The sequence below is a fragment of the Electrona antarctica genome (assembly GCF_951216825.1).
Source record: "Electrona antarctica genome assembly, contig: scaffold_129, whole genome shotgun sequence".
NCBI classification, from domain to species: Eukaryota; Metazoa; Chordata; class Actinopteri; order Myctophiformes; family Myctophidae; genus Electrona; species Electrona antarctica.
This window is the reverse complement of record NW_027638429.1, coordinates 330,496-347,883: the sequence shown is the minus strand read 5'-3', so window position 1 is coordinate 347,883 and position 17,388 is coordinate 330,496. Positions and strand designations below refer to the sequence as shown.

General features: G+C 46.0%; 1 protein-coding gene across 1 annotated transcript in view; it reads left to right on the top strand.

Annotated features, from left to right (window-relative positions):
* The window catches only part of LOC306918096 (BCAS3 microtubule associated cell migration factor-like), a gene marked incomplete at its 3' end in the record, with an annotated part of 61,950 nt that overhangs the window by 16,361 nt on the left and 28,201 nt on the right, over window positions 1-17,388 (top strand). The window contains exons 2-4 of the mRNA XM_079530985.1: window positions 10,562-10,686; window positions 11,292-11,457; window positions 14,107-14,207. Coding sequence (XP_079387111.1) covers window positions 10,562-10,686; window positions 11,292-11,457; window positions 14,107-14,207 — 392 coding nt within the window. The remainder of the gene's footprint in view (window positions 1-10,561; window positions 10,687-11,291; window positions 11,458-14,106; window positions 14,208-17,388) is intronic.

Below are 17,388 nucleotides of genomic sequence, written 5' to 3'. Positions count from 1 at the left end.
CAACTCCTAATCTCAACAACAGGCTGAAATAGTTCCATATATACAAATAAATCACATAAACCTTCGCTAATCGCAACAATCTAATCTGTATTCCTATCAGTTTTCGGGTGTCACATTTTTTTACACGGTTGGCTTCAGACCTGCATATTTCTGCGTTGTGCACCTCATGCCTTTTAAAGCTAGTATCGGTAGCAAAAAAAAAAAAAAGAAAAGAAGAGATGGATGACTATAGAAGTATGCGGACACACTACGTCTGCCAAATGTACAGTATGGTATCACACTTTACAGAACAGCTTGAGCGCTCAGATCACGGAGCCGTCCCCCAGGTTCTCGAATCCATCTTAGCGTACGGACGTTCTGTTTCCTGCCCGATGCGTTGTTGTACGCTTAACACGTTCTGGGCGGGAACCCCCTTTTGGTGTTTTAAGCATTATGTTATACTTTATATAGCTATTGCAAAATAGCAGATCTACAAGCTCGTAGCGCGCCACTCGGTGGCGCGCTACGAGCTTGTAGGTCTGCTATTTTTTTTTAAATCATGAAAATGTGGCGCAAATCTTTGAATATATATTATTTCAGAGCGAATGTTTTTAACTCAAATCTTTGCTTCTGGGGAGGTCCATGGAACAACATATTTTCAGATGGGGGGGTCGGCGGGCAATTACATATATTTTTGGGGGTCCTTGACATGAAAATGTTTGAGAACCGCTGACATAGAAACATAGGGTTTTTCAGAAAACTGTCAGGATTTTTAGAAGACATTTTGTAGAATCGGTCAGAATGGGTTAAACAGACACGTCCAAAACGATGTAATGTGAAAACTGTGCTTGCCGGAGCGTGCTAGTTTAATAATGGTTTTTCCATCTATTCTCTCTCTCTCCCTCCCCTCCCTCCCTCCCTCCCTCATGAAGACCCTACCTCTTTGGGGTGGGATGTTTTGCCATTAAAACTCCATGGTGAGTTTTGCCTCGGCTCCTCTCTTGGCAGCATGCTCCTTGTATTCTCCGAACATACAACATACCGCCTCCATTGCCTCTCTCTCATTTGTCTCTGGGTTTATTTTCAACACATTCCACGCAGTCTTGTTGAGTCATACCTTAGGGGAAATAAATATGACGGAAAAGGCTATAGCTTTCCACTATTTCTAACCCTTTTTTTTCTAACTTTCTTTTTGTAAGTGTGTTTATATATTCCATTCAGGCCTGACCTCAAAATTTAAAAAAAATATTCTAAATCCTCTAAAGTTTCTAAAGTTTTCTGAAATAAATATTTTCACGATTTTTCAAAAATAGCAGACCTACAAGCTCGTAGCGCGCCACTCGGTGGCGCGCTATGAGCTTGTAGATCTGCTATTTTTCAATAGCTAAATTATAACAATGTTTAAAACACCAAAGGGGTTCCCGCCCAAAATGGGTTAAATATATATATATATTATATATATAGCTGGCACTTTCAAAGTCTCGTTGAATACACTTGCTGTTGTTGGCAAAGGTTGACGATATACGTACATAATCAAACCAAGACGGTTTTTTTTATGACGCTATGTGTACATTATGCTGTGCTGCTTCTTGGTAGCAATTTGACTGTGCGTTTAGTTATTGTACAGCAGGGGTTCTCAACGTTTTTGGGCCGGGGACCCCCGGAAATGCTTTGGCAATGTCTCGGGGGCCCCGTCCCGCCCCCCTCCCGACCCCAATATAAATTGACTGCTACAACAACCTTAATAATAATAGAGACAATACACCATAAATAAATACTGAAACCAGATATAATCATTAGGGAAGGTGTATGCATGTACTATGTGTACTATATGTAAACTCTTCATTTCCATTTTCCAGCCATTCAGTTGCAAAAAAAAAACAATCTTTTTATTTTTTTATATAATTTGGGAACCCCCCCAAAATAATGTGGCTACCCCCCGAGGGGTCGCGCCCCACGGGTTGAGAACCCCTGTTGTACAGTAAGGTTACAGTATGCTGTGGTAGTACACAGTGTTCTAGGTGGGTTTATACGAGGCATTTTGAGAAGTGACACATCTCTTCGTCGTTTTCCCCCCTTGCTTTGTGGTTCCTTTGAACCTCCCACCAACCCAAAAAACACATCTCTCCCTCTCTTTCACGTTGCTTCCTTGGACCATACTGTACATGATGCCTTTTTCTCTTCTGTTAAATCCAAGAATAACGCCTTTGTGTCAAAAAACTGCATGCTGTTCTAATTTCCTTTTTATCCGATTTGGTTACATCGTTGTGCGGTATGCATGCAGTGAGTTCCGAGTCCTTCCTTTTGTGAATGGTGTCGTTACTTCTTGCTCACAGCGCTAATGTTTATGCTGTTGACTTATAGGTCTGAAAAGTATACCGCGTATGACATCATGGGGGTAACGCAGTAACTGATATGCCGTCTTTCCCAGGAAATGTTTTATCTGTTTATGCTTACGTTTTGTTGTTGTGATTTCTTTTTTCGATCTTTTATGATTAAAACAATATGTAATGGGTTTTTTTTGGGGGGGGGGGTTGTTTTTCACTTGGAGTATCACTTCCTATTCTTTGAAACAGTCTGGTGAAAACATTCACTTCACCTTTAAATATCTGTGTTACACAGCTCCCATTTCGTGGTCACGAAATGTCCACCAATCACAAGTTCCACAGTGTAGGCTACTAAACTAGATGCACTTCGTTGTAGTCCCTGCCCCAGCGTTGTAGCATTTTTAGTATTTCTCTTTTTATACTCTGTGCATGGCGCTCCCTAGACGCGGACCTCTCTCCATACTCACGGGAGGCTGAAGAGCAGTCTCTTGTCAACGCCGTCTCGTGAAATCAGATGCTTACAAGCTTTTAAAAGAAGCCCCATTATGACAGAGTCACTTATGGAGAGATGATTGAGTGGCTCCACGAACTGAACTTTTCCCTTCCCTTCCCCCCCGTCCTCTCCAGGTCCTCTCTGTCGACTTGATTCACTTTAGAAAATGAATAGCATGTGGTGCCTTCCCCAAGTCTTGGGTTTCTCCTTTTGTTGTGGGCAGTCACTCATACTTTTTAATTGAAGCTTTTCTCCCTCTCTCTCTCCCTCCATCTCTCTCTCTCTCTCTCTCTCTCTCTCCCTCTCTCTCTCTCTCCCTCTCTCCCCCCCTCCCTCCCCCCCCATCCAGGCCCTTAGTGATTTCAGAGAGTATGCTTTTCAAAGGTCCACATCATTAGCATTGGAAATCGTGATCCTCACAATAACTGCCTTCCGCTCAGATTCAGGCTAGTTAAAGCTATATCGTTTTGCCTAACAGCATATGCCTTGGGACGTGGCGTATGACAGTTCATTTGTCAATTCTCGCTTGTGTGCATGTGTGTGTGTGTGTGTGTGTGTGTGTGTGTGTGTGTGTGTGTGTGTGTGTGAGTGTGTGTGTGTGTGTGTGTGTGTGTGTGACTGTGTGTGCGTGTGACTGTGTGTGCGTGTGTGTGTGTGTGCGCGTGCTTTGGGGGGTAATCAGGCCCTCTGAGAACTCTATAGAACACTGACTTGAGACATGATTTCTTTTTTGGAAACAAAGCCTCTTTTCTTTCCCCTGTAAGGCCACAGTACTGTAACCGTGTCTCCTTGAATTTCCCCTCTTCCGAGCTTTAACCCGTCCTGGACGGGAGCCCCTTTTGGTGTTTTAGAGCATTATGTTATACTTTAGCTATTATACGGAAAAGTCCTTCTGCACACCTACAAAGGACAGGTGCGTTGGATAACAGGAACTGATAGGTAGAAAAGTGATGAAGGTCTGACGACCGAAATGTTGCAATAAAAAACAACCTAAGTGAAGACAGTGTGCGGGATTCTCTTTTTCTATACTTTAGCTATTGAAAAATAGCAGATCTACAAGTTCATAGCGCGGCACCGAGTGCCGCGCTATGAGCTTGTAGGTCTGCTATTTTCGAATAATCGTGAGAACGTGGCGTAAATCTTTGAATATATATATATATATTCTTTCAGAGCGAACGTTTTCAACTCAAATATTTGCTTCTGGGAGGGGTCCCTGGAACAATATATTTTGAGATGGGGGGGGGTCGGCGGCCAAATACATATATTTGTGGGGGTCCTTGACATGAAAATGTTTGAGAACCACTGACATAGAAACATGGGGTTTTTCAAGAAAACTGTCAGTATTTAGAAGGCATTTGTAGAATCGTCTTCGGATCTAAATGGGTTAACATCCATGCGCTCCCGCCATGCTTTTATTTTTTTCCAGCAACAGGGGGGGGGGGGGGGGGCGGAAGGCGGGACAGGACGGAAGGCCCTGACCACATCGTCCAATTACATGACCTCACACCATGCTCAGGCTGGTTAAATATAGCTCGCATGGTGTGAAACCCAACCACCTTCTGATCTCAACGCCTTCTCTTTGGAGCCGTGTGTGTTATAGGGCTCCGGACAGAACAATAAATACAACTCCGAATGTTTAGGAAACGGAGTTGGGTTCGCGTCGGAACATTTCTGGATGCTCAACCTCCATTGTTTACGGTGTGTCCCCTGTGGTTGTCATTAGCGCGGTCTGTTCTGTGCAGCCCGAAGGCCGCCTCCGTTGTGTAAGGGCTTTTGTAAAATAATAAATGTGACGTTGAAGGATGTGTCCTCCACATGACTGCCCAAAGCTGGCTCCCTCTCTCTCTCTCTCTCTCTCTCTCTCTCTCTCTCTCTCTCTCTCTCTCCTTTTCTCTTTATCTCTCTCCTCTTCCCTCTCTCTTTTATTCCCTCCTTTTCTTCCTTCTATCTCTATAGTCACAGACTCCTTCACTGACATATATTAACCATATGGCCCACAGCGGCCTGCCCTCCGGTTTCCCCGCGCGTGTCGCTCTCTCCCTCCCCCCCCCCCCCCCTCCCCCCCCCCCCCCAGCCCTTTGTCGCTGGCCGGCCGGCTCAAGTGGACTCTATCGTATTTGTTTACTGTGCAGGCCCTGAAAATAAATGGAGGCTGCCACAGGACTTCCATCCCCCCATGGCGCCTCACGTTAGTCCCGGACATTGTAATGCGAAGAGACTTTGATGGTGGACGTCGCAGATTGAATTATGCCCTTGAGGAAAAGCTATTAGCTCAGTCAAGAGTCCTCATTTGTTAAATTAAAAGTGGAAATGACATGCGAGTAGTCTTTTCAGTGAATTATCCCATTTTGGGCGGGAACCCCCTTTTGGTGTTTTAAACAACGTTATAATTTAGCTATTGAAAAATAGCAGATCTACAAGCTCATAGCGCGCCACCGAGTGGCGCGCTACGAGCTTGTAGGTCTGCTATTTTTGAAAAATCGTGAAAATATTTATTTCAGAAAACTGGAGGATTTAGAAGATTTTTTTTTTAATTTTGAGGTCGGGCCTAAATGGGTTAAAATTACAGAGAAAATGGACGCCGCTCTCTCCCTGGTATAAAAGGCGATACTATGGGAAATCTGGTGCAGGAAGAAAAGGGGAGAAAAAAAAACCTCTTTTTGGCTTCTGTTTAGTGACATCCATCTCCCCCCACTTCTCCTATCCCACTCTGTATATTTATGTTTCATAATTTATTGATATTGGGTTACATTTTTCGTAAGTTACTACCATTTGCCAACTAAACCCTCCCCACACCCCTCGGTCCCGCCGTGAATGGTTCCTGTCTTCCATATGGAGTCCAGCATTAGGCTCCGTCTGCTGGAGCCGTGCCTCTCTGTCGCAAAGGGCCGAAACCTCAACACTTTCAAAGCCACTTCAAGTGCAGGCCGAGAGGAAAAGGATGATTTAAAACGCAGATGAATAAACGTTGGCGGTTATGGTTCTCTCACTCCGAAGAGGAGACCAGAGAGAGAGAGAACCAAGCTGTGATCCTGATCCCGTTGGCAGGCGCTGTGCTGTGCAACGCTACCCCGGGCCCTTTTCAAAGACACGCAGGCACAGCTCATCAGCACCAGAGCCTACGGCGGGGTGCCACTGTTAAATGCTCCCATCCCTGCATCACAGACTCACAAGGATCGGTGTGTGTCTGTATAGGGTTTTTTGTGCGCGCCGCGGCCGCGCGCTAGCTAGTATCTTGGGTCAGTTTTCCGGGCTTGGTCCTGAAACAACCGTCTCCCCTTTTCTTGCTGGGCCGCGGAAGAGCCTGTTTACACACCAATTTGTCATTGGTCCTTTCCTCCTCTCACTTCAAGAAAACATGTCACATTTAAACAGTGTTATTCCTAGATTTATTATTACAGCACCATCTGCGTCCAAAGACAACATGAAGAATAGCGAGGGGGATAAAATATCTTCCGTTTCACCGCACACATCGACAGCCCCCTCTCTACCCTCCCCCCACCGCCCCCCACCCCCCCACCTCATAGCCCTCACCCTCCAAAACCAACGTCAAGTCGCTCTGGAATAGGATTTGTGTTTCCTGGGTTATTGAAACCGGTCAACCACAGAGGGCTTTTGAGGGTTTACATTTTTTTTCTCCAAGCGACAGAAGAGACAGAACACCAAGGCTTACAGCGATTAAACACCTCGCCGTTGAAGAGCCCCAGACTTTGTGGCACTCCCACACGGTCAGAGTTGGGGAATATCGTTCCATCTCTCCTCCCGCTCGGAAAGCCGCAGCGCCTCTCTGGGGCAGTGAAGTGAAGTTATACGGTGTCCTGTGACCACCAGATACCTCATTTCCCTCTCTTTCCCCCCCCTGCCCACCATTCGCCACACTTACAGCCATTTTTATATTAATGGATTAAGAGTCTGGTGTTTAGTCTTCTCAGGCCTCATTGATATCTGCTGAAGTTGAAAGGAAGAGTGAAGCCTATATAAGCCATGTTGTCCTCAGAGCTGCCTGACTGACCTCTGTCCATCCAGGACATGGCTATATAAGCCATGTTGTCCTCAGAGCTGACCTGACCTCTGTCCATCCAGGACATGGCTATATAAGCCATGTTGTCCTCAGAGCTGGCTGACCTCTGTCCATCCAGGACATGGCTATATAAACCATGTTGTCCTCAGAGCTGGCTGACCTCTGTCCATCCAGGACATGGCTATATAAGCCATGTTGTCCTCAGAGCTGGCTGACCTCTGTCCATCCAGGACATGGCTATATAAGCCATGTTGTCCCTGACCTCTGTCCATCCAGGACATGGCTATAGTAGCCATGTTGTCCTCAGAGCTGGCTGACCTCTGTCCATCCAGGCCATGGCTATATAAGCCATGTTGTCCCTGACCTCTGTCCATCCAGGACATGGCTATAGTAGCCATGTTGTCCTCAGAGCTGCCCTGACCTCTGTCCATCCAGGCCGGTTTGCTTAGCGCTCTCTATCTCTCTCGCGGCGGCGCTGACAGACGAACAGATCGGAGGAGGAGCAAGGAGGAGGAGACAAGGACGGCCCAGTGCTAGCCAAGGCAATATCCTGACCGTCGCACTATCTCTCCTCCATCTCCTTCAACACGCACAGCTTACTGGAGATATTTGGTTATTCAGCGCACGCACGCACACACACACACACACACACACACACACACACACACACACACACACACACACACCACCACCAAATACTGTACATACACACCATTCAAGTTGTCCGCAGGCCTTCCTGTTGTCTCCCCTCTTCTCTTCCCCCCCCTCGATCCGTCCTTCACACGCCAGCGTGGGGCTAAACAAAGACTCCAGCGTCTCCCCGCGTCCAGGGAGTCATTTACGAGCCGATGACAGTCTGGAGGGAAGTGAGAGAGCGAGAGTAGGAGGCTGGCAGCGGGTCATTCAGCACCTATTAGTGTGACAGCTAGTTCAACTACGGGACACGCAGTCCTGTACAGTGGATGGGAGGGGGGGGGGGGGGGGGGGGGGATAGTGGCCTAAACATGTACTGTCCCGGATTAATTTGTACTTTGTCACTCAACCCTTTTGGAAGAAAAGTGTATTTTCACTTGAAAAGTATGTTCCTTTTTGCCGAGTAAGTGACGACGTACAAAACCCAGCCCGGAGTTCCTTTATTTATTTATGTATTTATTTGACTTGCCATTCGGCTGTCTTAACCCATCCTGGGCGGGAACCCCTTTTGGTGTTTAAACTAAGCATTATGTTATACTTTAGCTATTGAAAAATAGCAGATCTACAAGCTCATTGCGCGCCACCGAGTGGCGCGCTACGAGCTTGTAGGTCTGCTATTTATTTTTTTTTAATCGTGAAAATGCGGCACAGATCTTTGAATATATATTCTTTCAGAAGACTTTTTATTTATTATTTCGAGGCCTAAATGTCTTAAGTGCGCCGCCCTCCCCACCCAAGTCTTTTTCTTCTCTCTTTTCCTTCCCTCTCTTTCCTCCTTCCCAACAGATGAGTGTATACATGTGAGGCAGTGAGTGTGTGGTTTCCCCCCCCCCTCCAGGGTCGGGGGTTAAGCACCCCTCTGGGGAACCCCCGAGACACCGCCCCAGGTCTCTTGACCCCGAGCCCACCTCGCTCCCGATCTGCTCGGGACACGTTTTACTGTCCAGGTCGGTTATGAGGCCGGACAATAATACCAGACCCCTCGCTACTGTTCTCTGATCAGTTCCATATGCGGTGGAACCCTATCGCAGCCCCGAGAAGCCTTTCTGTGTCTACTTCCTCTCAAACGGTCCTGACATGCTGAATAATCCAATAACTCCCAATAAATTCTCAGCGGCGGCTGACTCCGCAGCGAGACAGGCAGGCTTCAGAGTATAAGACTAGCTTCGCATGCAGCCTTGGAGTGAGACAGCCCTGCAGGCCTCAGGGTGAGACTGTCAGACATCAGAGTGAGACAGGCAAGATGTCAGGAGCGTCACAGAAGTGAGACCGCAGAGTGAGACGGCCATGAGGCCTCAGGGTGAGACTGTCAGACATCAGAGTGAGACAGGCAAGATGTCAGGAGGAGCGTCACAGAAGTGAGACCGCAGAGTGAGATGGCCATGAGGCCTCAGGGTGAGACTGTCAGACATCAGAGTGAGACAGGCAAGATGTCAGGAGCGTCACAGAAGTGAGACCGCAGAGTGAGACGGCCATGAGGCCTCAGGGTGAGACTGTCAGACATCAGAGTGAGACAGGCAAGATGTCAGAAGTGAGACCGCAGAGTGAGACAGGCAAGATGTCAGAAGTGAGACCGCAGAGTGAGACAGGCAAGATGTCAGAAGTGAGACCGCAGAGTGAGACAGGCAATATGTCAGAAGTGAGACCGCAGAGTGAGACAGGCAAGATGTCAGAAGTGAGACCGCAGAGTGAAACAGGCAAGATGTCAGAAGTGAGACCGCAGAGTGAGACAGGCAAGATGTCAGAAGTGAGTCACAGAAGTGAGATGGCCAGGCCACACAATAAGACGACCAGGCATCAGTGTTGAGACGAGCAAAGCCCCAGAGTTAGACGGCTGGCTGCACGCACGCATGCACATACACACACACACACACACACACACACACACACACACACACGCAGCTTTGATATTTAGCCAGTATATAATGCACATACTAAAACATAACAGCATGTACAGTAATGTCAGGCACTAGTGTGCCTGAGATGTGGAAAGACCTAATCAAGTCACTGAAGTGTATACGCAATGTAGGCCACAATGACATCACCTTTCACCACACTCTGACACGTTCCCTCCCACACACAGACACACACGCACACAGACACACACACACAGACGCACGCACACACACACACACACACACACACACACACACACACACACACACACACGCACACACACACCATACATTTTACACTGGAACATGAGCTAGGATGATGGATGAATTCACGTGTGCAGGAACATTTTTGTAATGCATACATACTGTATACTGTATGCTCAGACCATCGGACTGGTTTGGATTATTTCCTGAATAATTATTATGTAAATAGTCCTTATGTCCTCTCAGTTACAAAAGAACATGCGTGAGCTGTTGTTATTATTTTCTTTGTATCTTTGGCTATTGTGTCTCTTCCCTCGCTCAGCTTCTTGCATGAAATGCACTTCTCTTTTGCTTATAGATGTCTTATAATGTCTGTACAGTATATATATATATTTACCTGCCTCGACAAATGTTTCGTGTGTGGAGTACAATTTCAAATCATTAAAAAAATTGTCCTCACTCCATGTCACTGTTTATTCAAAGTTATCATTTGTGACTAAATTTGACTGAGGGACTGCCATTGGATTTTTTAGAATTTTCGTTTGTTCATGTCATATGAAAGCAGGGAATCATAGCTTCAAATTGACATATTGGTTGTTCAGTTTGACCCAATTTGGAGATATGGCTTCCAGGCTTATAGAGTAATGTCTTGCAGAAAACATTATACCTAGCATTATACCTAGCTACATGTTTAAGCATTTATTTCATATTTACATTTCGATTTCAGCTCTGACACTTATTTCAGACATGCTCTAGTATGTGAAGAGTCTGCCTGTGCTATTAACGCATTCAAAAAAAAGAAAAATTTGCGCGATGGCACGCTCTCAGTCAAATCTGGTCACATTTTATTCTCTGACTGCCGTTGTGTACTGTGGTGGTATAGCGTGTTGGTCATGCGTCCATTTTCACTGTGCCCCCCTGTATGTTTTTTTGTTTGTCCCCTCTGAAGCAAAGCCAAGCCACCGCCTCAGATCTCGCCCAGCAAGTCCAGCGGAGGGGAGTTCTGCGTGGCCGCCCTCTTTGCCTCCTCGCGCTCCTGGTTCATCACCAACCCCAACATGAAGAGAGAGAAAGGTGAGCCCAAGGTCTCTCTCCCTCTTAAACCATTTAGGCCTGACGTCGAAATTAAAAAAAATGTCTTCTAAATCATGACAGTTTTCTGAAATACCTCATGAGTGGTGCTCAAAATTTCATGTCAAGGAACCCAAAAATGTTATGTAAGAGGCCGCTGAACCCCATCTAAAAATATGTTGTTCCAGGGACCGCCCAGAAGTAAAGATTTGAGTTAAAAACTTTCACTCTGAAAGAATATTATATTCAAAGATTTTACAAAAAATAGCAGACCTAGCTATGAGCTTGTAGATCTGCTATTTTTTCAACAGCTAAAGCATAACATAATGCTTAAAACACCAAAAGGGGTTCCCGTCTAGATTGGGTTAAACCCGCAGCCCACCCCTCACCTTTAGACACAACAAGCAAGTCCGTTCAAAACGCTACAGCCCCAAACAGTCAGTCACATTAAGTCATAACGACATGCTTAATGTCGGGGACACAACCTCCGTAAATATTTTACTGCTGTCAGGAGTGATCTCTTGACCTCAAGTCGTTTTCTCAGTTATGGGCACGAGGTTGCCTGAGTCTCATTTTAAAGCAGTGTTCCCCCCCCCTCTCGTTTCCAGACCAGTCCAGGCAGTCCGTGGTGGACTCTCTGTACGTCCTCAGCTGCTACGGTACCTTGGTGGAGCACGTACTGGAGCCTCGGCCAATCAGCACGGCGCAGAAGATCAGCGACGACACCCCTCTGGAGCTCGGCACCTGTCCACGTGCCTGCTGGACTCTAGTCAGGTACGAGACCACACACCTGTCCACGTGCCTGCTGGACTCTAGTCAGGTACGAGACCGCACACCTGTCCACGTGCCTGCTGGACTCTAGTCAGGTACAAGACCACACACCTGTCCACGTGCCTGCTGGACTCTAGTCAGGTACGAGACCGCACACCTGTCCACGGGCCTGCTGGACTCTAGTCAGGTACAAGACCGCACACCTGTCCACGTGCCTGCTGGACTCTAGTCAGGTACAAGACCACACACCTGTCCACGTGCCTGCTGGACTCTAGTCAGGTACAAGACCACACACCTGTCCACGGGCCTGCTGGACTCTAGTCAGGTACAAGACCGCACACCTGTCCACGGGCCTGCTGGACTCTAGTCAGGTACAAGACCGCACACCTGTCCACGTGCCTGCTGGACTCTAGTCAGGTACAAGACCGCACACCTGTCCACGTGCCTGCTGGACTCTAGTCAGGTACAAGACCACACACCTATCCACGTGCCTGCTGGACTCTAGTCAGGTACAAGACCACACACCTGTCCACGGGCCTGCTGGACTCTAGTCAGGTACAAGACCGCACACCTGTCCACGTGCCTGCTGGACTCTAGTCAGGTACAAGACCACACACCTGTCCACGTGCCTGCTGGACTCTAGTCAGGTACAAGACCACACACCTGTCCACGGGCCTGCTGGACTCTAGTCAGGTACAAGACCACACAGTAGGGATGCACCGAAAGGGAAATTCTTGGCCGAAACCGAATATAGGAAACAGTTGGCCGAAAACCGAATACAGAATATGATTAATATTATATATCTTTTTTCCTACTATTGCTGTCATGGCCGTGACCTTAAAGCTATACCTGATTTATGGCTAAAGAAATGGTTATGGCAAAACTTAACTTAAATAATAATCACTATTATGGGTCCATAAAACATTTATTCAGCTCTTTTTTTGGGGGGGGGGGCTTTCGCCTTTATTTTATTTTATATTTTTTATGAAGGGACAGACAGTAGGCTGACAGGAAATGGGGAGACAGATGGGGGGGGAAGACATGCAGTAAAGGGATCGGGATCGGGAGTCGAACCCGCGGCACACTGCTAGACTGGATTACCAGCCAAGGTGCCTGGACCACTGAGCCATGGCCCAGGCCTATTCAGCTCTTTTGAATGCATTAATTGCATACACTATTCGGTGATATATTTTCTGCCTATTCGGGCGGAAACCGAATTGGCCGAAAATGCATTTTTAGCCATTTTCTGCCGAATATTTTCTGCGGACGAATATTCGGTGCATCCACAACCATAGTGGCTACTATAGCCATGACAATGTTTGAGTGACATATTGCTTCAAAACAAACAAACAAACAAAGACGTGAATGTAAATAAAACAGGTGTCTACCCAGTAATGGCACTCATTAGAATGCCTCTCTCAGCCAATCACAATGCGAGGTTGCTCCTTTTATTTAAAACCTATTCATAAATATTCTTTGTTTATAATTTTTTTTACTTACAAGTTAAACGTTCTCAAATAAAAATATATATCGACATTCTTTTCAAATTGATTGGAAAATGTTCTACTTCTGTTTTATATCTGTCAAAAAATCAAGAACAGTGGAGTGTAACCGTATATACCACACGTACATCGGCCTATCATCATACATCATCATGTTACGGCCAATCACTTTTGGCGCCCCTCACTTTTTAAGCCCTCAGCCAATCAAATCATCGCTGTGGGGTGCACACAGACAGACACACAGAGCTGTGCTAGAGCCCCACAAACAATTTCAAACATTTGGAACATTTGGGAAAGATTTTAACAACACAAATCTTGTACTTATGGGGGGGGGGCTTCCTGGCACAAACCATTTTCAGATTGCCAAATGGATATTCATGTGGAGGTCTTTGACATGAAAGGTTCAAGAAACCACTCCTAAATCGGGATCAGCATTTCACCCAAAATAAATGTGGCACCCGTCCGGCTCTAGCATGAACTCAGATATATACATACTGCAGAGACACACTGCGCAACGCACAGCGACCGCACCATCGATGCAAACAACGTGCGGGCGTTGGCACGGTGCCATTCACCATCGATGCAAACAACGTGCGGGCGTTGGCACGGTGCCATTCACCATCGATGCAAACAACGTGCGGGCGTTGGCACGGTGCCATTCACCATCGATGCAAACAACGTGCGGGCGTTGGCACGGTGCCATTCACCATCGATGCAAACAACGTGCGGGCGTTGGCACGGTGCCATTCACCATCGATGCAAACAACGTGCGGGCGTTGGCACGGTGCCATTCACCATCGATGCAAACAACGTGCGGGCGTTGGCACGGTGCCATTCAGCATCGATGCAGACAACATGCGGGGCAGGTTGGCACGGTGCCATTCAGCATCGATGCAGACAACGTGCGGGGCAGGGTGCCAGTCCTGCCATGTGTAGCAATGCGAAGGCATGGCCTCCCTGTGATCAGAGGTTATGTAGCGCAACATGTACTCTGCGCAAAACGTGCACTCCAGACGTTGACACATGTGTGCCGCGGCATCACACACACACGGGGGGGGGGGGGGGGGGGGGTGGGGGGGGGGGGGGACTGGAGTCCATTTGATGCTCAGCGGGGGTGAAACCTTCTGTACGTTCTCTCCCTGTCCTCCAGGACGCCACAGTGGAACGAGCTACAGCCTCCCTTCAACTCCAACCATCCCCTGGTGCTGTCGTCGGACCTGGTTCAGTACTACCAGTACCTGCTGGCTGGATGTAAGTGCTGCATATCCCCTCAACCCCCCCCTGTGTGTGTGTGTGTGTGTGTGTGTGTGTGTGTGTGTGTGTGTGTGTGTGTGTGTGTGTGTGTGTGTGTGTGTGTGTGTGTGTGTGTGTGTGTGTGTGTGTACACAAGCTTTACAAGCTGTGTTGGTAGCGTCATGCTCCGCCTTCAACTTTTTCCAACATTGGCGACTTCCCAAAATTAAAGTTTAACCGATCGATCATTATTCCTCATTTTCCTCTGTAGCTCTTTCTCAGCTCCACGTCCGTAGTTGTGTGTTTGGTTGTCAGCCTTCCCTCCTCCTGCTGCCGCTCCATTGCGTGTGTAGTTCCTTTTGCGTTACAGTGTTGACTCACTGAAAGATGACTACAAAAATGGCCGTATTGTGTTTGAGAATGAGCAGGCCTTGACACAGTTTTCAACTTGAGAACTTAACTTTACTTAATTGAGCCCCGGAAATTCCCAAGGCAAGGCACAACAAGCAGCAGCAGCACAATCAAACAAAACAGCAGTCAGTGAGACATAATTAAACAGGGCACTTCTGTCTTTTTTGGTTTGGCGAGACCAGGCTATTCTTTTTTTATTAGTGAAAATGATCATTCCCACTCCCGTTGACTTTCATTCCCGTACCGCCCCAATCACGGGATCAATATAAAAAAATGTAATCCCATCCTGCGGGAATCCCTTGACCCGCGAGAGTTCCGAAGAAATGTCAGTCTCAATGTCAGTCTGTGTGTTTGTTCAGTTATCCCATTTTGGCCTGACCTCGAAATAAAAAAAAAAATCTTCTAAATCCTCCAGTTTTCTGAAATAAATATTTTCACGATTTAAAAAAAAATAGCAGATCTACAAGCTCCGAGCTACGAGCTTGTAGATCTGCTATTTTTCAATAGCTAAATTATAACATAATGTTTATAACACCAAAAGGGGTTCCCGCCCCAAAATGGGTCTTTTGAGGTCCCAACACTTTGAGGTATTTATTTGCATTGTGAGGTTCAAAATGCCAGACACCACATGAAAAGGTCGGGGTTAGGATTTGGGGTTGCTATGCATCCTATGTCTATAATGCATTGTAAGCACTGTACTGTACACTGTACAATGCTTACATTCATAAGCTGCTTATAACACTATAATTATAGTTATAAGGCCTAACAAATACTCATAGTGCTTTAAAACAATAATCATAACACATTTTAAAGCATATGACTTTTACAGTACGGTCAAGTATTATAATGTAATACTTACACATACTGTGTTGGGTGGCAAGGATCAAAGTGTATTATTATATTAACCTCATGATTGCTTATACACTACCAGTAATTATACAGTTTAATGAGCAGTTGCATTGCATTTATAACTTATGAAATTACGTTTATAATGCATTCTAGTCATCCTAGTCCATTGCTGTGCTCACAAGCATATATAAATACGATTGTGCGTGCGTGCGTGCGTGCGTGCATGCGTACATGCGTTTGTGTGTGTGTGTGTGTGTGTGTATGTATGTACTGTACTGTACTGTACTGTACATTCAGTTCATTCAAACTTTCATTGTTATTTCATCTGACGCACGTGAACTGCAAAACATTTGTCTGCCGAGAACAGGCACGTAAACAACACACTACAGACAATCTAAACAGTACAACATAAGTGTGTTTCCTCTGGTGGGGCGGGGGGGGGGGGGGGGGGGGGGGGGGGGGCATCACATTCTGGAACAGGGGCCTGAACACACTGGAATACTTAACCCATTTTGGACTGAGGTCCATTAAAAGAAAAGGCTTCTAAATCCTAACATTTTTCTGAAAAACCTATGTTTCTATGTCAGTGGTGCTCAACCTTTTTCATGTCAAGGACCCCCAGAATTATCTATATTGGGCCACGGACCCCTATCTCAAAATATGTAGTTCCAGGGACCAGAAGCAAATATTTTAGTTAAAAATGTTCGCTCTGAAATATATATTCAATGATTTGTGCCACATTTTAACGATTTTTCAAAAATAGCAGACCTACAAGCTCGTAGCGCGCCACTCGGTGGCGCGCTATGAGCTTGTAGATCTGCTATTTTTCAATAGCTAAATTATAACATAATGTTTAAAACACCGAAAGGGGTTCCCGTCCAGAATGGGTTAACGCACATTTGATTCATTACATCACTCACACCCAACTTGGATTGACACAAATGATTGTTTATCGTCCGTCTTTCGACAGGACTGTTGATTTGATGCAGATGGAGACAAATATTATTTAAAAAAAAACTCCTCGCAATCCAAACTAAAAACGTGCTCGTACGGTAATTGATATAATTTACTCAATTAGGGGGCATCCATTCTGTATATACGTGCGTGTCTGTCAGAATATGGTGGTTTACGACAGCATCACCAACGCCCTCCTGTCAGCGGGCACAATAATAGAGCGTCGCAGTCCCGCCCCCCTCGAGAGACCCGGAAAAGAAACCCCTGTTCATTTTCCTCATAGACTTTTCAGAAAGTATTTATTTAAAGACGTTTACGCCGCGGACAAAGCCAACTCTTGTCGTGACAAATCGTGACAATAAACACAATGTTTTGGGCCAAACAAAGAATTAGAAAGTAGAACACTTTTTTTGTTGTTTTTCTTCTTTGTAATTATTTGTTTGGTCCAAAATATTGTGTTTGTTGTCATGATTTGTCACGACTCGAGTTGGCTTCGCACGACGCTTAAAAGGTCTTTAAATAAATACTTTATGAAATGTCTATGGGAAAAAATGCATTGGGATTTATTTCCTGGGCCTGGCGTCGTCATGAAAGGGGGCGGGACTGCGACGCTCTATATGATTTAAATTCTGAATGAGGAATATATAAGCTAAAATACTGCATTTGAGTGAAGCGTTTTGTGAACGTAAATATAATACATGTACGTATATCCCATTCTGGACGGGAACCCGTTTTGGTGTTTTAACTAAGCATTATTTAGCTATTGAAAAATAGCAGACCTACAAGCTCATAGCGCGCCACCGAGTGGCGCGCTACGAGCTTGTAGGTCTGCTATTTTTGAAAAATCGTGAAAATGTGGCACAAATCTTTGAATATATATTCTTTCGGAAGACTTTTTATTTATAATAATAATAATAGCTCAAATTTTATATAGCGCTTTTCTAAATACCCAAAGCGCTTTACATAGGAACACTAGGAACAGACT